Consider the following 20703-nt stretch of genomic DNA (forward strand, 5'->3'; position numbering starts at 1 on the left):
GGAAATTCCATGACATCAGGAGAGTCCTTCTTCATATAAATGCAGACATCTCGCTGTAATTGTGCAATAACCTACAGGGACGAAATACAGCAGCATTGCAGGTGAGAAATGGCCTCAACCACGGAGAGACACTTGCACGGTAAGGAAGACGACTTCTAATCATTTTCACTTACAAACATACAGCCCAGCTGGCCTGACATACTGCTCTGCTAAGTCTACTACAGGAACTTACTGGAGGACAGAATAAGTAATGTATTTTTAGATTTACAGTGTAATATATCTTAGAGATGCACCATAGAGATATAATATCAATCCTGCAGTCCGACTGCAATATGTGCACACTTTGCACAGAAGACCGAAACAAACAGATTCTGGCAGCCAGCATAGTTTTATTCTATTTTATGTTATTATACCCCCGCGATGACGTAGTCAGGGGTACATAGCGCTCTGCGTGTCCGTCCTTCCGTCTGTTCGCGTGTCACACTTTCTTTTCCCGAGCAGAACTCGAACTATTAAACTTTGCAACTTCAAATTTGGTATGATGGTTGACAGTGTGGTGTAGTTGTGCCTTTTGGGGGTTAGAAGTCCAGGGTGCCCAAACTTTTTGAAATTTTGGCCAAAAACTGTGATTTTTTTCTACATCAATTTCGTTTCCGGAGTAGAACTCGAAAACTATTTAACTTAGGAACTTCAAATTTGGTATGATGGTTGACAGTGTGGTTTAGTTGTGCCTTTTGGGGGTTAGAAGTCCAGGGTGCCCAACATTTTTGAAATTTTCCAAAAGGGCAAAAGCGTTGGCCCTACTTTAGCAGGGGTCTAGCAGTGAGCGGGGGTATGTGAGCCATGCTCACTTTTGCCTTATTTTTTAACACCATGTTGGGAGTGGCACAATGGTGCAGGTTTGCGTCAGAAGGGCCTCCAGCGTATACACTAATACAGGAAGTTCAGGTTATTATGTTGTGCATTTATTTTCCGGGAACTCCTCTAGGAACTCTCTCTCTCTTTGAGGCCTACTTCCGGGTGGGTGTTTTCATGGGGCACACCTTAAACTTCAAACACAGCTCTCCAGCTGATTTCACTTAGCTTGTTAGTGCCAGGGAAGAGAGAAGGGGTGTGGTAAAGGGGTTTGCTTGTCTTGGCTTTCTTTTGACATTGCTTCCATTTATCATACATATTATTTAATCTGTATGAGGTAATAATCATTTGTATGTTGTATATGTAAATATTAAGGAATGGGGAAATCCGGTCTATGGTCACCTCAATCCTGGAATCTGCTGCACATGTTACCCAGTTTTGTTGTCCATCTTCGTGCTTACCACTGGTGAGAGTTTTGTGAGTTTTGTAACTTATCTATAGTCACGAGTAAAAACCTGAGCTCTGGAGAAATCCTGGTTGGTCTGTTGCTGCTCACTTTTCCACCATGCTCGCTGTACACCTCAATCCTGCTGGTTTTCTTCCTGGTGGTAAGGGTTGTGGAGGCAATTTCTGTAAAGAAGGACTCGAAAATCAAGAGAAAGTCTTTTAAAGGTTTAATAAACACTTGCAAGTGGGCAAACAAAGATCAACATAAATGTTCAAGGCTGAGAGCCCAGAGGCTCTCCATTTCGTGACATTTATACCCTTGCGTGATATATATATATAGTCATATATCTCACATTGTCTGTCTGACTGACACTTCTGTCCTTTTTAGGGTTACTTTTCCTCAAATAGGCTCTACAAGTTCGTTGACTAGGTGACTGACACCGAAACAGAAATAGGCCTTAAGGGCAATGAGTGTCACCTGTCATGACCTTAGGAATGTGCACATGTTTGTATTTTTCCAACACAGGGTCCACCACCTCAAAACCTTACTTCTTTTTTTTTTCATTTAGTAGCGATGGATTGCAGTGAAAGCCAGATCCATGATGTCCTTGATGTCCCTGGTGTGGACATGCATGCAGCAGAGACCTTCATCCACCAAGCCATGGAATTGATTATGGATGAGGCCGTGAAGAAGGCCATTGATGTCAGAGAAAAGGTAAAGATGGAATTATTTACTCCTCTGTGGCTGTCTGTGGTCATGTAATGTAGATTTCAGTAACCTTTTATTCAAGTTGAAAATCTTTACTGATGTACATTGTATAATTTGTTGAGAACAAAATTACATGACAACGGTCAATGGAAACCAAAATCATCAAACCATTTAGGGCTGGGTTCAAAATTACACCGAAAATCAAAGTTAAAAGTTTAAATCACAGGCTGATCCAACTTGCGTGAATTTCATCACGGCAACTCATAATGTGACTCAGAAGTGTGTATGGCCCCCGTGTGCCTTTATGCACTCTCGACAATGTCTGGGCATGCTTGTGATGAGTCGGCGGATGGTGTCCTGGGGGATCTCTAGGGTAGAAACACCCTATATAAATTAGTTGACATTGACAGTTTGTCCATGCTGACCAGGTCTGTGAGTGGCGTTCCCCCGAGCAGCTGAAGGAGTTGTTGGACCTTGAGCTGAGAGACAAAGGAGAGTCTGAGTCCAAGATCCTGCAGCACTGCAGAGATGCCATCAGATACAGCGTCAAGACCAGTAAGTGTTCTGACTTTAAAGAATTCAAATCTGACTCTGTTTAAGGAGTCAAACTCAAGAAATGTCTCCTTTGCCAAAGTGGTGCTCAACTGAATGTAACAGCAACAGTGTGACATCGTCGTCGGCTAAAAGACATTTCTTCCATAAGTACTTCATGAACCTTTTATTTTTAGACTAACTAATTGCACAGTACACTACTTGCACAAATAATATTAAGTACTCTTACTGTGTACTTTTTGAGTAATCCAAATGTGAATATCCCTTCCAGAGACCCAAGAATAAGCATTTTTGTCTAAATTTTAAGTGGGATAAAACACATTTTTTCCATAACTGGTTTATGAGTCTAATAATTTTGGACTCTTACTTCTTAGGCTACTCACACAAACAATATGAGGTACTCTTTTGAGTAATCCAATGCCAAAGTCTCTTCCAGAGACTAAGAATAAGCCTTTTTGTCTAACATTGACCTGGAATAAAAAAATAAATCTTACATAAGTAGCTTATAAGTCTGATAATTTTGGACTTAGTACTTCTTAGACTCCTAGCACAAGCACTATGAAGTATTTTTACTGTGTACTTTTTGAGTAATTAAATGTCAAAGTCCCTTCCAGAGACCAAGAATAAGCATTTTTGTTGAAATTTGATATGGGATAAAAAATAGATTGATTGATAAATTGATTAAAGTGATTATCCTAGAGGTCATCACAGGTCAATTTATACAGTGAGGTCAAGTTTCAAAAAATGGTCTCACTAAAATTAAATGGCTACTATGGGGACTAACACCATCACACATGAATACAGTTGGGCTCATTGGATCCACAAGAGTCTCAGTTTTACAGTGATACCCAATTTATGTATGGTTGGATGTTTGGGGACCCCAGTATGCAGAAATATTCAAATACACCATTTTAGAAAAGGTGAAAATAACACATTTATACTGCATTTAAAAAACTGCATGTGATTATCATAAACTGCATGCCCTCAGCCTCTTAAAGACAGTAATGTCGGCCGGGATCGGCGGCAGGGGTCTCAGAGGGTTAAAAGCTGTTGAACTGCAGCATCTCCAACTGACAGTTTATTCTCTGTAATCCCTGTAGCCCATCCTCATTTCTTCAATCAGCTGTATGCTGGCATGGAGCCCTATTCCTTGGTGGCAAGCTTCATCACGGAGGCTCTCAAACCCAGTCTGTGAGTCACAACTCATTGTAATAAGCAGTAAGTGATTCTTGTAAATGTGTTAAACGAAAAGTTTCATGAAATGGCATAATGTTGTGAATATCTGGTTTCCATCAGGTACACATATGAGATGGCTCCAGTCTTTACACTGATGGAGGATGCTGTGCTGAAGAAGATGATGGAGATGATCGGATGGAAGGAAGGAGGAGACGGAATCTTTAATGCAGGTATACGGTCACTGATCAATACATATATTTGCCAGCCTCTGTTTTATTGTTCGCTATTCATTTCATCCGAGAATGTGATGTGTGCAGGGTCCTCGACCTCAATGCACCTTTGTTTTAACACAACACCTGTGTGCTGTTTTTCTTTCAGGTGGCTCAATGTCCAACATGTACGCTGTGAACTTAGCCAGGTTTCATCACTGCCCTGACATTAAAGTGCTCGGCCTCTCTGCTGCTCCTCGACTGGTCATCTTAACAACACAGGAGGTAGGCTTTACAGGAAGTGATCAAACATAAGAGGACATGTATTTGAGAGAAACTGTAGTTAGTTGTTGTCAAGATAGATTTACACAAAGTGACATTCTGAACTAAACAGGTACATTTTGTCTGACTGTGTCTTGTTTTTTTCATTTTAGAATTATTTTCTTGGTAAACCGATCTTTCGTAGAAACAAATTTTGGAGTGAATGACTTAATTGCATGATTAAGCAGAAGAAATCTGTCTTCTAGTGCACCCAATTCGACTGTTATCAGGCCATTAAATAGGCGTGTAACATGTTGTAAAACTGAATGAAACATCACGTTTTGAACAAAAACAAAAAGGCTTCTTTAGGTTTAGGCAACGAAACTACAATTTCTTTAGGTTTAGGCTACAAAACTACCTATTAAGTTTAGGCAAAACTTTGTGTTTTGGCTTAAAATAACTATGTATCAAAAGTGAAAATAAAACTTAACACTTGTGAACACAGACAACAACATGTTGGTTTCACACAAAATGCGAACTCCTTATTTTGTGTCCCATCCATCACCCCCAACGTCCTACTCATATGGAGTTTAATGCTGTCTATACTACAGTATTAGTAATTTGAATTACTACAGTCGCTAGGAGTCGCTGTCGACGTCTTTTATACCTTCTTTCAGTGATCTTTCATGCAAATAGATGATAAAACCTACTAGTGGATGTAGTAGGCCCTTATTGACCCACTATCTAAATAGTGATTCATATGCTGAAATAGAAATTAGATCTATTATGTGTGAGTATATTTACCTTGGACGTTGTGTTTGAATAAATATACTCATGCATATATTTTTGTTGACAGACTTGTTCAGGGCTTAAGGCGTAGGGCATAGGCCATATAGGCGGTCGCTTAGGAAGCCACCTTCTGGGAGGCGCTGGTCGCCCTGTAAAAAAAGTAATAGCAATATATTTTTTTTAAATGACGGTGGGCGCTCTTCCACATTTTCTGCATTGAGGTAATAAATGAACGAATAAAGAAAGAAAGAAAGAAATGCACTTTTCCCCCCTGTAACTCTCTTTCTCACAGTTTTTCATCTGCACTTATTTGTTAATAAAAGTGTAAATTGTAGTGAAACTGACTAAACACTTCAAAGCCAACAATATCAGGGACCAATTGTTTATTAATATTATAATAAATGCAGTCATTTATGACAATAAAAATATTATTTTTTTTGTCTTAAAGGGACTGTTTGTAACTTTTTAAGCGTATAAATGTAGCGGGTCGGCACACATGCGCATTCGCATATGCGCGCTCGCGTGTGGCCGGAGCCTCGTCTCCGCTGCCTGCTCTCCTTCACTCAGACAGCGCGCGCGTCCTCCACCTCTAGGCGTGAACGCGCGCTCACTACACACTGCAGAAGAGTTAGTTTAGCTCTGAGAATATCTAGTGAATGCACAGGGGACGTTTGTGCAGAAATAACTGCTGCAGCTCCTCCAGACCAACAGAGGTTTTCCGTGTCTTGTGAAGTGACGGAGCTGTGCAGAGAGTAACGTTGTCTTCTCGTTACCGACCGGGTGCCGGTGTCTCCTCTGCTCTCTCCGGCTGCGGACGGAGAGAGCAGGGAGACACGCTGCAGAGCCCCGCTGCTTCAGCCTGCACTTAGGCAGGAAAAGCCAACACTAGGATCAGATCTAAATCATGTTCATGGAGAGACCTTCGTCTGGTCAGCTAACATTCCTGCCAAGCAGCTGAAATATAGAGTGATATTGTGGTTTTAGCTGACGTATGTCGCCTCACTGTTTTGAGCGACGCTCGTTCAGGTATATTTAGAGCGAGCAAGCCCGACGCTGACTTTCGTTGATTTCACGGCCACAGGTGTCGCTGTTAACAAGCATTTCTGAAAGTTACAAATAGTCCCTTTAAAACAATTGTGATGTCTGATGTGTGTTGTGGTTTATGGGCCCCTGCTCTTTTATCTCTTTCAGAGTCATTACTCCATTTCCAAAGCAGCAGGTTTACTTGGCATCGGCACTAAGAACGTTTACTTGGTTCCATCTGACAAGAGGTAAATGGCTTCTCACACGCTTTTTAATCCTACCTGATATCCCAACCCGTTATCACTCCCAACTCGTCAAATACCGCCATTTGTGACAAACCAGGCTTTAAACTAACTCCAATGTAAACCCTGCGGTGTTCTAACCCTAACATAGTGGTTGTGTTGCCTAAACCTAACTTCCTGTGAAAATGGAAGGTTATTTTGAAAGGACACTAGGCATGTAATGAGCGTATATTGACACGCCGTCCCTAGTCTGTCAAAAAATAACGCAAGAGCATCAGTTTCCAGTGCCGAGAGGCACTGAGTAGGCAGTGGCATTTCACCAGTTGGGAGTGAGAATTGGATATCCAGGTTCCAGAGAGGCCTGACTAGTGCCAGTTTGTAATGTAACCCATCTCCCATTGTGTTCCTGTGGAAATGGCATTCAGTTGAACAACTCTTAAACTCAAGGGCCCTGTTCACACCTGGCATTAACATGCGTGTCTACATGCAACACATACATCATTCTAAAAGAATGTGGCCATATGTGGCCCAGACCACCTCTGAATTTGGTCTGAGTGATCGGATCCCAGTACATCCTCAATGCGTTTCTCTTGAGTGTGTTCACACCTGCACCTAGAGCTGTCCACACTTGATCCGATCACCCAGGAAGCATGTAAATACCAGGTCTGAACAAGGTCAAGACATTAATTCATTAAAACTTGCTCCTCCTCACTTACTGACTTACTGATGGAGTAGATGTTTATAGTTGATCCATTCATTCATTAGTTCTTTTACCACAAACTGAGTTATTTTGTGTGTTTTTCAGAGGGAAGATGATTCCCTCGGCTCTGGAGGAGAAAATAAAGACGGTCAAAAGTGAGGTGAGGAAGCCATCTCACTTGTTCAGGTCTTCATTTGAAAAGAGACACATACAGCGGGTAAAATAAGTATTGAACACGTCACCATTTTTCTCAGTAAATATATTTCCAAAGGTGCTACTGACATGAAATTTTCACCAGATGTTGGTAACAACCCAAGTAATCTATACATACAAAGAAACCAAAACAAATAATTTCAGAAATTAAGTTATGTGTAATAATGTGAAGTGACACAGGGGAAAAGTATTGAACACATGAAGAAAGGGAGGTGCAAAAAGGCATGGAAAGCCAAGACAACATCTGAAATCTATCAGTAATTAGAAATTAATCCGGCCCCTTGTCAGTGCAAATTAATATCAGCTGGTTCAGTCCCAACTGATGGCCTATAAAATGGTGTCTAATTACCAAGGTGTCACACAAGAAACATCTCATGATGGGTAAAAGCAAAGATGTCTCGCAAGACCTTCGCAACCTTATTGTTGCAAAACATACTGATGACATTGGTTACAGACGCATTTCTAAACTTCTGAATGTTCCAGTAAGCACTGTTGGGCCATAATCCGGATGTGGAAAGAACATCATTTCACAATAAACTAGCCACGACCAGGTGCTCCTCGCAAGATTTCTGACAGAGGAGTGAAAGAATTATCAGAAGAGTTGTCCAAGAGCCAAGGACCACTTGTGGAGAGCTTCAGAAAGACCTGGAATTAGCAGGTACAATTGTTTCAAAGAAATCAATAAGTAATGCACTCAACCGCCATGGCCTGTATGCACGCTCACCACGCAAGACTCCATTGCTGAAGAAAAAGCATGTTGAAGCTCGTTTAAAGTTTGCTGCACAACATTATGACAAGCCTGTGAAATACTGGGAGAATATAGTCTGGTCAGATGAGAGCAAAGTTTAACTCTTTGGATGCCATAATACACACCATGTTTGGAGGACAAATGGCACTGCACATCACCCTAAAAACACCATACCAACAGTGAAGTTTGGAGGTGGGAACATCATGGTGTGGGGCTGCTTTTCAGCATACGGTACTGGCAAACTTCACATAATTGAAGGAAGGATGAATGGCAAAATGTACCGAGACATTCTTGATAAAAATCTGCTGCCATCTACCATGATGATGAAGATGAAACGTCACCTGACTTGAATCCAATTGAAAATCTATGGAAAGAACTGAAGATCAGAGTTCATAGAAGAGGCCCACGGAACCTTCAAGATTTAAAGACTGTTTGTGTGGACGAATGGGCCAAAATCACACCTGAGCAATGCATACGACTAGTTTCTCCATACAGGAGGCGTCTTGAAGCTGTCATTACCAACAAAGGCTTTTGTACAAAGTATTAAATAAATATCAGTAAGCGTGTTCAATACTTTTTCCCTGTGTCATTTCACATTATTACACATAACTTTATTTCTGAACTTATTTGTTTTGGTTTCTTTGTATATATAGATTACTTGGGTTGTTACCAACATCTGGTGAAAATTGCATGTCAATATTACCTTTGGAAATATATTTACTGAGAAAAATGGTGACGTGTTCAATACTTATTTTACCCGCTGTATCTTGCAGCATCATTAAGAAAAACTCTTGGTGTGTATGTGTTCAGGGTGCAGTGCCCTTCATGGTAAACGCCACGGCAGGGACCACGGTGCTCGGAGCTTTTGATCCCATCGAGGAAATCTCAGACATCTGTGAGAAGTACAACCTGTGGCTGCATGTGGACGTGAGTTCATTCATTCATTCATTCATTCATCTCCGATCATCGTGTCCTATCAGCGTCGGCGTTACAGGCGGGCCATTGGGGTCCAGGCCCGTCCAAAAAGGTCACTGTGCCCCCTCAGTTGAATTCTCTCGGCGCTGCACAGCGACGTTTTGTCTGAACTTCTATCGGATACACGGTTCCTATTTTTTCCTGTCACTCATATTGAGAGGAACGGCTGATTAGTTTAGATAAAATGAGCCGAGAAAACCGGGTCAGTTGTCCTGGATGTAAATGAAAATATTAACTTGATTACTGACACTTTCAGCACAGGCATTGACGCTCGCAGTTATATGTTATAAAGTTCACTAGTGAAACTTAATTACGAGCTACCTGTCAAAGTTTGCGTATAACGTTTGTGTGTTTGTTTTTTTATTTTTCTTAAATCTAGCTCAATAGAAAAAAAATTAGAGAAAGTAAAGCTACAAACCTGGTGCATTAAAGCACAATTAGGACCAAGAGAGTAAAAAGCATCATGTGCTCCTTTCACATCTTACTTTTTCTACCTGTTTGGATTATTCTGTTCAGTATTGTGGAATATTGATTGAAAAATGTCTTTATTTATTTTACATTTATTTTTTTATAATGAGGCAGAAATGCATAAAGAATTATGTATTTATTTTTATTAATTTAAAAATAGATTTCTTTATTTTCGCATTTATTTTTTTATTTATTCATTTATTTATTTTTTAGTTTTTTATATTTATTTTTCATAATGAGGCAGAAATGCATAAGGATGTTCACTAAAACCAGAACTAAACCTCTCTCCATCCAACAAGTGACTCTTATTGTGTGTGGTAACCTGTTGGCAGTTGAACTCGGGACCGGTGGCTTTGTGACTCAGGGGAAGTGAAACTAACTGAGCTAAGACACCCACAGGATGTGGGTGTCTTAGCTCTTGCTGCCCTTGCTGCAAAGCTTCGCACGAACGTCCAAGCTGGACATATAAAAACTAAGGACAAAGTAGAATCGGGACATTTTCTCTTACGCACATTCTCCGAGCTAGTCGAGGCTATTCAGCAGGATGGATCACCCTTAAAAATTAGGATGAGTAGTTTTTAGACTTAGCTAGACTAGGAAGATAACAAGTACTACTAACCCATCTTTTAAGTGGTTAAGTCTCCAGCTCCAGTCTGATCTGGAGCTCACAGCTGATCTGTACGTGGTTTGTTTACATGACGGAACAGAAGTGCAGATCTAACGTATTCAGTGGACAGAGAGCGTCAGATGCTACGCGATGCGGCGAGATAGACGGTCGCTCGCATCCAGTTAGGACAAGGTGTTGATTTGTAACCTGATTTTGTGGACATAACAGCATGTCTATGCGTGCGTGCATAAGTGGCAGTATGTATACACCTCTCTGTCAGTTTATTTCTTTCATGAAACATGATAATGTTAAAGATACACTTAAAAAAGGCTATATGAGGTGAAAAAAATGCCCCTCCTGTCAAAGCTGATTGCCCGTCCGCCCCTAACACTCTGGCGCCGACCCTGTGTCCTATTATCAATATAAACGCCTCTTTTCTCTTCCCTGTTGCTCAGGCCTGTTGGGGAGGAGCAGCTCTGGTGTCTAAGAGGCATAAACACTTGTTGAAGGGCATCGATAGGTGAGCAGTTTGATCGCATCAAAGCAATAGACCTGTTAGTGTTCAGATGCCTGTCGAGATAACACACTGACTGTTCATCCTCCCTCTGCTGTGTTGCTTTTGTCTGATAAGAGCCAACTCTGTGGCCTGGAACCCTCACAAGATGCTGATGGCATGCCTGCAGTGCTGTGCCTTCCTGGTCAGGGACAAAACGGTAAAGAGAAGCTCATCTAACTTGTGTGTATATGGCAAGAGTGGAGGGGACATAAAGATGAAAGTAGACAAGCCAACAACGCCACCTGGGGACTTGCACCCCAGGAAATACTAAACAAAACCTTGCATATGAGGCAGAGACGCATTTGCAAAAGAAGTCAAATATTTTATTGGAATTAATCAAATAAAAATCACTAAATAAGAATAAAAAAAAAATTACACAAACTAATATGGGGTTATTAAAATGGTTCTTTATATTAACAATATCTAAAAAAGACCTAATACTGAATTTAAAATATGATGTGACCTTAAAATATTACAGCTGCCAGTCCAAAATTAAAATAAACAAAACTAAGCAGAGGCCACTATTGGAGAGGCAGACTACACTGAGGAGGGTGCAGGGGTGCTACCACCTACTCACCTTGGGTGCAACACAGCAAACCTCACAGCAATCCTTACAGCAAAAACTATGTTGCAGTCTATTTGTGTCCCAGTGCTCTTAACTCCAATGCAATAGGTGGAGGTATCTCACCATGGGTGCCTAGCTTCCCAACAAAGTGACTCTAAGCTTCTGAAAGGAAAAAAAAAACTAATACAAAAAGAATTAAACAACCAAACAGAATAAACACAAACAACCCAGTTGGTACAAACAAACAAAATGGTGAAAGCTGATACTCAAATAAATCAACGAAAACTAATTAACTGGGGCAAAAAGAACAAAACAAATACTCAAACAAATCACTATTTTAAAGGACCCATATCGTGCTCATTTTCAGGTTCATACTAGTTTTTGTGTTTCTACTAGAACATGTTTACATACTTTAATGTTCAAAAAACACATTATTTTCCTCATACTGTCTGTCTGAATATACCTGTATTCACCCTCTGTATGAAACGCTCTGTTTTAGCGCATTTCAACGGAATTGCGTTGCTAGGCAACAGTTTGGGTCCATGTTTTACTTCCTGTCAGCTGATGTTATTCACATCCACTGCAACAGGAAATAAACTGGGACACATTTAGAATGTTTACGTTTAAAACCGTGTAACGGTCTAAATATTGTATATTTGTGACATAACAAATGTACAGAAATTCTAAAGGCTTGTTTCAAACGCACAGTTTCTGAATACGGTCTGTGTGTATTTCTCTGTGGATTAAGTGTTTTGAGAATTTCACAGTATTCATATAGAACCTGTTTTATAATATAAAAGACATGAAAATCTCACTTTTTACAATATGGGACCTTTAAAGGGGCAAAACCAATGAGATTGTCTCTGCCCTCAGTATCCTGCCGACATATATATATATATAGAGGACGGGTACCCCATTCATATTTTCTTTGTGGTGTCAATATTAAAGTATAATTTCAATATACAAACAAATTAATAAAGTTTTTGAAATGTATAGATGCTGTATAAGGCATTCTTGTTTCTTGGTGCTCCCTCAGAATCTCCTCCAGCGCTGCCACGCTGCTCGGGCCTCCTACCTCTTCCAGCAGGATAAGTTCTACGACGTCAACTACGACACCGGGGACAAGTCCCTCCAGTGCAGCAGGAAGCCGGACGCCTTCAAGTTCTGGCTCATGTGGAAGGCTTTGGGAACCACAGAGCTGGAGCAGAGGGTGGACAGAGCCCTCGCCATGGCCAGGTTAGTCTGAGGAGACCGACACGTGGACGACAGCAAGTTATTTGCTATTTGTGAGCTGAAAAATAAAGTGGCCCTTTGTTAACCCCTAAAAGGGCCCCAAACAGCTATAGATTTATTATGCTGTTTAGACATGAAAAGCAACTAAACCCTATTTAGTGTGATATTCTAAAGCAAAATGTGTTTTGTTGGCAGATATCTTGCACAAGAGATCAAGAGAAGAGAAGGGTTCAATCTCTTGATGGAAGTAAGTTTTTGCACAATTTCACACACAAAAAAAAAACAGAATTTCTCAGTCTGATATTTGGCTAATTTCCCGGCTTATCAGTAAAATACTGTAAAAGCATTACAGTGAGGTGTTTTGAACTTTTCCTCCTGCAGCCTGAATATGCGAATGTTTGCTTCTGGTATGTTCCACCAAGTCTGAGGAACCTTCCAGACGGCCCTGAGCTCTGGAAAAAACTCCACACTGTAAGTAATGAAGTGATATTTTAACATGCTGGCATTAGAAGATTATTTAAATTTGGACTATTTTCAGTTCTTTTTGGGCGGGGGGGCTCAGGTGATAGAGCGGGTCGTCCTTTAACAACAATTGCACCAGTCCATTTCTGAATACAGTGTGAGACAGCCATTTGAGTGTCCCCTCCCTCGTCCTGTTTAGGTGGCCCCGGTGGTGAAAGAGCGCATGATGAAGAAGGGCAGCATGATGGTGGGTTACCAGATCCATCATGACAAGCCCAATTTTTTCAGGATGGTGGTCATCAGCCCTCAGGTCAGCAGGGAGGACATGGACTTTGTCCTGGATGAGATACACGACCTGGGAAAGGATTTGTGATGTGTCTTTTCATTCATCTGAAGATTGACTTCTTCTCACCACATTAGAGCAAGCGTAAAGGGGTAGTAGCCTAGTATTGATAAATGCATGAACCATAATGACTAGAGGCTTTACAAAGGTGATTGTTATGATGATGATGATTACAAATGTGCTTTTCTGTCCACAAACAAATACCACCCAACCTAAATAAATGGCAGAATTTTACAGATTAGTACCAAGTAACTAAAATAAATGCCAAGTATACCACACACAGTATATATTGCTCACTCATTTTTTCAAATTGTCTTATAATATTTGCATTTTACCTGCTTCATGAGCATATTTACATAGAATTATTATATATTTTTTTCATTTTGACAGATTGTGTGTTGTGTAGATTTAGGGCTGTCAAGTTAACGCGATAACGCGTTAACGCAAATTAGTTAACGCCACTAACTTTAATGCATTAACACAACGTGCCATTTTTAAGGTTGTAGCGGGCTCAGTTTTAAAGCTAGAGTGAAGATACTTGTATCATGAAACTTGAAAACCTAAAGAATCCATTGGTACCAACCATGTCATACTAGCGGAGGCTGAATAATGCTCCAAATTTTAAATTTTGGCGAGGAAAAACTGACATGGCCATTTTCAAAGGGGTCCCTTGACCTCTGACCTCCAGATATGTGAATGTAGATGTGTTCTATGGGTACCCACGAGTCTCCCCTTTACAGACACGCCCACTTTATAATAATCACATGCAGTTTGGGGTGAGTCATAGTCAAGTCAGCACACTGACACACTGACAGCTGTTGTTGCCTGTTGGGCTGCAGTTTGGCATGTTATGATTTGAGCATATTTTTTTATGCTAAATGCAGTACCTGTGAGGGTTTCTGGACAATATCTGTCATTGTTTTGTGTTGTTAACTGATTTACAACAATAAATATATACATACATTTGCATAAAGCAGCATATTTGTCCACTCCCATGTTGATAAGAGTATTAAATACTTGACAAATCTCCCTTTAAAGTACATTTTGAACAGATACAAAATGTGCGATTAATCACAATAAATATATAAATAGATCAATATTTTAAACGATTGACAGCCTTAAAAAATATGTGTAGATGCAAACCATTTTAACCGTGTCCTCTTTTGTTTTTAGTCTTAATTCAACCATAGTCAACATTATTATTCATACATTCAGTGCATTCATAGTGCATATATTTTCATATATCTTATTTTCTCTCTGTCTACTACAGATGCTCAGCTACTCTTTTACATACCCTGCATTCTTGTCCACTCCCATGTTGATAAGAGTATTAAATACTTGACAAATCTCCCTTTAAGGTACATTTTGAACAGATAAAAAATGTGAGGACAATCATGTGATTAATCATGATTAAATGATTTAATCGATTGACAGCCCTAATTTATACACATCAAGTGTGGTTGTAGCAAAAAGCTAAATCATTTCCCGTTAGTGTCTGTTAATCTTCTTTCAGAGCACAGATGCTCGAGCCTTATCCAGCACATTTGATCTAATGAAGCAATATAGCCAATGCTGCTGAAACATGGGTTAATGTAGATTACAGGATTGGGTTCAGATCCGTAGGTTCATTAAAGCCATATGGTTCCACAGGAGAGAATCAGGCCTTAATATAATTCTCTTTGCATTATCTGCCTCAACACAGATAACAGTAAACGATTCTCTAAAACCAGGGGATTTGAGCAAAGCTGCCCGTCCGTGAATTCTCTATTTTCAATGTCTATTTATTGCACAGTGTGCATTTGCATTTGCAGCCAGCTGCTGTGTATGGGTGGGACGTTACATGTTCACTCACAAGAACAGTGAAGCACAGGCATCATTGTGTGTACAAATCCAGCTGATGAACCCATCAGGAGGATCATAACCGTCATCGTACCAACATATTTAACACACCGACTGGGGACTCCGAGAATAAACTACTGCAAGAAATAACCATAATGGCAAAACGTTAACTTCTCAAATCATTATTAGTTATGTAATTAATGTCATCTGGAAAAACAAACCAGCAAGCAGATTATTATTTTAGAAAAGTTACAGTTAATTTGCATATTGTGTAAAATGGAAATGTATACTATCTGTAATACAAATTACAGCTTTTATCCTAATACACATTAGTACTTAAAAGTAGGGATGCACCGATACCGGATTGCATATCGGGCCGATACTGACTCAAATAATAAATGTATATATACTATATACATTATATACTGGAATTGTAATTCCTGCTTAAATTTTTACCAATTTGTTGCTGCATTAAAAGGTTTTACACTTGAATTGTTGTTAATTTTGAAGTTTTTTTTTACCAATATTTATTATTTTAATAATAAATAAAAATGTCTATTAATTTTAAAGACTTTTTACCAAGTTTCTGGTGTATGATGTATTATTTTAATAATAAATAAAAACTTAAATTTGTATAAATAAAATTAAAAAAAAATATTTATTTGTTACATTTTGTTTTACAAAGTTAAGAAAACAATGTTTAAGTCAAGCCTGATGTTGCCAGTGAGGCATACAGCTTATTAATGAAACACTAGTATCGGACCGGTATCGGATTCTACAAACTGAGATATAGGTGCATCTTGGCATCATTTACCATTCAGACAACATTCTTGCTTTGACCATGGTGAAAACAAAAAGCAAATAGTTTAGGTTGCCATCAGGTGGTTGAAAATGGTACTGCATCACAGAAGTGCATGTGCAAGCCAGAAATTGGTTCCTGGTACTATACTGTACAGTCTTTTTGATCCCTACACATTCCCATAAATAAATGAATGAATAAATAAATAAATGAATATACAAACATATAAACAAATATATAAAATATATGCATAAAAAAATATATAAATAATATATAAATAAATATATAAATAAATATATATATATATTTTAGGTTATAATATCAAGTGAGCTGAAGTGGGTGTAATATTGCACTTTGGGGTGGGAACAACGTTTAAGGAAGCAGACCCACGGGTTTTACAATGTCAGAAAAGGGTAAGGTTAAAGGTTATTAAACCAAGAAAAAAAAAAAAACACAAAGGTTATCATATATATTAACATATTAACGATGTATATATGTAGAATCAGTGAGGCTGAACAGGCGTGTGTAGGTGTTAAAATCTGATTCAAACTACAACATCTCTACAGGATGAGAGATCCCACGCAACTGAAACCATGAAATCTTTATCACACCTTCACTTAAGCGTACGCATGACTGGTTTACCACTGCGTTAGCAGCAGGAACTCAGCTCGCCACAAACTGCGTCATGAGTTTCAGTAGTACAACAGTCGCCCATTCTGCAGCATCTGAGTGCACAATGCAGACATGAATGAAATGACAAATGAATGAATTTGTCTCATTAGCTACAAAGGTCACTCTCCACCACTTCATTAACTTCTCTAATAGCTGCCATTGGTAAAACATGTAATGTCGGATTAGTACAATGGTGATTCATGGCGTGCTTCTTTAAGCATGTTATCGACCTCTTCATATGGGCGCTACCAGAAGTGGGCCTGCAAGGTGTGATGGATGATATTTGAACATTATTTTAAAGGGGACATTTTCAGGTTCATACTTGTATTTTGGGTTCCTACTAGAACATGTTTACATGCTTTAATGGTGAAAAAACACATTATTTTTCTCATACTGTCTGTCTGAATATACCTGTATTCACCCTCTGTCTGAAACACTCCGTTTTAGTCAAGCTTTGTTTATACTCGCTTATGCTCAGCGCATTGTTCGTTGTAATATGCTCCAAAATGCCAGGAGGTGTACAAACAAAATATTCTGTGGATAAGCTAGAAGTCAACGAGTGTTAACGGAAAGGGATGTAGGCTGCCTGACAACAGCAGTAAACACTAAACACCGACGTACCTACCGCCAAACATTGAATTTGTGTACTGTAATTATTACTGTCGCTTACCTCCAAGTCTAAATTACTTTCTGTCTCTCGGTGCTTCCCCTCGGGTCGCCACTCTTTCTATGAGGCCTTTAGCTTTTACAAAACAATCTCTCATATTCTTTCACAGCCTGCAGCAAAATGCCTCTTCTTTCCCCAGTCAGTGTGTTGCCTATTTCATGTGACTGTCCCTGTGGTCTCTCAGTGAACAGTTGTAGAGATGTGTGTGCAGGTCAACCTGCTCGGCCAGTCTTCCCTCGAAGGCGTCGATGTTGAAATGAAAACACGCAGCTTGCACAGTCGGCACGTAGTTAGAAAAAATTCGGAGGTGCACGACCAACCACCGTGACAACTTGCGGAGCCTTCACGCACCACGCGAAAGCCGTGATGATGTCATTTTCTGGTGCGCGCACCTCGCGCTGGCTTCACTACGGCGACCATAAACCAAGCGTAAGCCCCCCTCCTGAAAAAAAAGCCCTTGTCTGCTCTGATTGGCTTGTGAGAAAAACATGGTGCACCTTTGCAAAGGTAGTTCTCAAGCTGTGGGCGGTATATTCTAATGAGACTGCATGAGACATAGGAAGGGGTGACAAATCTGATTGGCTTGTTGAATCACATGTTTTGTGATAGACAGCTACACTAACAACTGACTGGGTCGTCTTATTTCACGGGTTGGTAGACACTCCAGTTACCCAAATGTATGAGCACAAGCACTGAAAACGTGAGTTTTTCATGATATGTCCCCTTTAAGGTCTAGTGTCTTTTTTCTCCCTATGCAGGTCATCTGCATAGGGGGAATTCAGAATTTGCATTAAATCCACAGGGGATGTACAACAAATTTTCATAAAGAAACTGACACTTTTTCTAATCTCAGTTCCAATAGGTTTGGTTTTAACTGGAAACGGCCAAAACAAGAAGATTTCTCCACCACCTGATGTGACAAATGAAACCTATGGTGTTATTTCCACGTATACCACATTATGTTACATGAGTTTGCAGAACATACTTCCTCAGTCTATGCTTCCTTTAAATACAATCTATGATCAATAACTTTTATCTTGTTTCCTGCAGAACTCTCTATCAGTGTTATAGATGTGTAAGATATGAAGACAGGACGTTTGCAGTTAGATTGTTTAACCACTAGATCAAACACACATTTACCCCACTTTAATTAGTTTGGTTGACTTCTGCTAAAGTACAGTACATGAACAACTTTAACTGCGCTACCGTGCATATCATCTGTAGAGCTGAGTTAATACAAGAAGATACAGGTCAACCTTAAAATGTCCTACCTCATCTCTCCAGCAGTATGTCACAGTTTCTTTGCGTGTGCATGCTTGTTGTGACCGCAAAAGAAAAGCAAGGTAATTTATGCGGGGGAAGTTAGTGTTGGAGATAAATTCTGCTCTGAGAAAACTTGAGATTTTGCCTCTGTTATTATTAGCAACAGAATGTCTTCAATCTCTTTCTATTCCTCGCTCGTGGGTGGGCACACAGAGGCAAGGCAATCTACACAACACACTTCATCAAAAATAAACTGCTTTACTTTAAAATGCATGTGCAACCAGCCACCAAGACAAAGACATTAAAGAAGCGCAATGCACGGATATGAACCACATTCACGCGCCCTAGTTACTGACATCTCTTTTAAAGATAAGATCAGAAAATTACTCATAGGTTCCTGACTGTGACTCAAAGTGTGAACCCATTTCCCGTCTCTGGTTTTTAACACCTACTACAAGTACGTACGTCTTTATTCAATTATAAGAAAGGAAAAAATTAATACAGTTTGTTTATAGGAGGATTATCAGAGGAGAGAGGAATGTACAGCTGATGATTTAAATATACTGTAGGTAACATAAATACTCTTATCAACATGGGAGTGGGGAAATATGCTGCTTTATGCAAATATATGTATATATTTATTATTGGAAATACAATACACAAAACACAAAACAATGACAAATATTGTCCAGAAACCCTCACAGGTACTGCATTTAGAATAAAAAATATGCTCAAATCATAACATGTGAAACTGCAGCCCAACAGGCAACAACATGTGTCAGTGTGTCAGTGTGCTGACTTGACTATGACTTGCCCGAAACTGTATGTGATTAGCATAAAGTGGGCATGTCTGTAAAGGGGAGACTCATGGGTACCCATAGAACCCATTTTCATTCACATATCTGGAGGTCAGAGGTCAAGGGACCCCTTTGAAAATGGCCATGACAGTTTTTCCTCGCCAAAATTTAACGCAGGTTTGCCGACAAGCTAGTATGACATGGCATGACACTCTGAGACTGCTACAACCTCCGAATGATTGATTGCATTAATGCGTTATTAACAGCCCTAATTATTTACATTGAAAAAAATTGCAGTCTAAATTTGAACACCTTATATTTACTGTGTCACTTGTTCACATATTTCTTTGAGAAAAAGAAACTATCCTAAAATTATTATGTGTTCATAAATTACTAAGATAAACTAATAAAAAAGTCTTATTCAATTAGGAAAAGCCTTTATCTTGTTTTTGTTGATTTGTAACAAGGTAGGAACAATCCTGTCCCAACCGTCCCAGGGACAGCGGACATGGACTCGTGTGCTATAACTACCAACAAAAATTCAGACAGCTAAGCCTAACATCAACTGATAGGCCAGTCATCTGAAATAACAAAAACCTTTGGCAGAAAATGCTTTGTTCCTGTGAGACCGTATCACTCAATGTAAAGTGCTGACTGAGAAAATAGGTTTTCAGGGCTTTCATAAGAAGGCCGGTGAACAGCACGGCCCGACAGACCAACTGAATAATTAGTCTTTCAATCAGGATATCAAGATCAACCGTGTCACAGGAAGCTGTGAGGTTAAGTGAAACTTAAAAGGAAGTTGGAGAATGAAACCCGAAACTGATCCGCACATGTGAAAAAAACAATATCTACTCATTCTACTCACTGTTCTGAGGAAAGATTTTTTCGAAAGAGTACGTCATGAAAAGTTAGCAAAATAATAGATCATTCATTCATTATCTGTAACCGCTTTTCTCATTTTGGGTCGTTGGAGCCAATCCCAGCTGACATTGGGCAAAGGTGGGGTATTCCCTCAGACTATCACAGGGCTGACACATAGAGACAGACAACCATTCACGCTCACATTCACACCTACGGGACATTTAGAGTCAACAATTAATGAACCTAACCTGCATGTCTTTGGACTGTGGGAGGAAGCCAGAGAACCCGGAGAAAACCCACGCTAACACAGGGAAAACATGCAAACTCCACACAGAAGCCTAATCATTTACAACGATTCAGAAATAGGAACAGATAAAGAGAGACACAAATGTTTAGATCCTCTATTCTCAGTAAAACCTCAGAACAATGGTTAGTTGTGCACATTGTTCTCTGAACATTGTTCTCAAGAGGGCCGACTCTGCTCAGCACGGAGGTGAACCTCATTACAGCCTCCAAAAATGTATTTTTTGTTCAGACAGCCTCCCGTTTGCTTCAGCAGATACTTAATGAATTATCATCCTCCCCAAGCATCTCTTTTATCTCTGGACTCTCCTTCTCCTCTTTTCTTTTTTGAGAGCGTACAGGATTTAACAGGACCTCTCTCTTTTC

The 20703-nt window shown here is 39.7% G+C and overlaps 1 protein-coding gene and 1 long non-coding RNA gene across 6 annotated transcripts; one reads left to right on the top strand and one right to left on the bottom strand.

The window, feature by feature from the left end:
• LOC119496362 (acidic amino acid decarboxylase GADL1-like) lies at positions 1-13418 on the top strand. Of its 5 annotated transcripts, none has more exons than XM_037783611.1 (15): positions 1-139; positions 1872-2017; positions 2440-2566; positions 3664-3754; positions 3860-3969; positions 4118-4233; positions 6190-6269; positions 7069-7123; positions 8735-8851; positions 10430-10494; positions 10606-10687; positions 12132-12331; positions 12524-12575; positions 12710-12799; positions 12990-13418. In XM_037783611.1, the coding sequence occupies exons 1-15, from the start codon at positions 109-111 to the stop codon at positions 13161-13163; spliced, it is 1536 nt and encodes a 511-aa protein (XP_037639539.1). In that variant the 5' UTR covers positions 1-108; the 3' UTR covers positions 13164-13418. The 5 variants fall into 5 exon arrangements, with proteins under 5 accessions (XP_037639539.1, XP_037639540.1, XP_037639543.1 ...); XM_037783612.1 differs by having other exon boundaries at positions 67-139; positions 1875-2017; XM_037783615.1 differs by lacking the exon at positions 1-139 and adding an exon at positions 1083-1192.
• On the bottom strand, positions 10247-20701 carry LOC119496444. The gene is made up of 3 exons (XR_005208712.1): positions 20692-20701; positions 15084-15086; positions 10247-10385 (listed from the first exon to the last, which is right to left on the bottom strand). It is a non-coding gene; the product is annotated as an uncharacterized LOC119496444 (long non-coding RNA).
• Between the last annotated feature and the right edge of the window lie 2 nt (positions 20702-20703).

This window comes from Sebastes umbrosus, chromosome 11 (assembly GCF_015220745.1).
Source record: "Sebastes umbrosus isolate fSebUmb1 chromosome 11, fSebUmb1.pri, whole genome shotgun sequence".
NCBI classification, from domain to species: Eukaryota; Metazoa; Chordata; class Actinopteri; order Perciformes; family Sebastidae; genus Sebastes; species Sebastes umbrosus.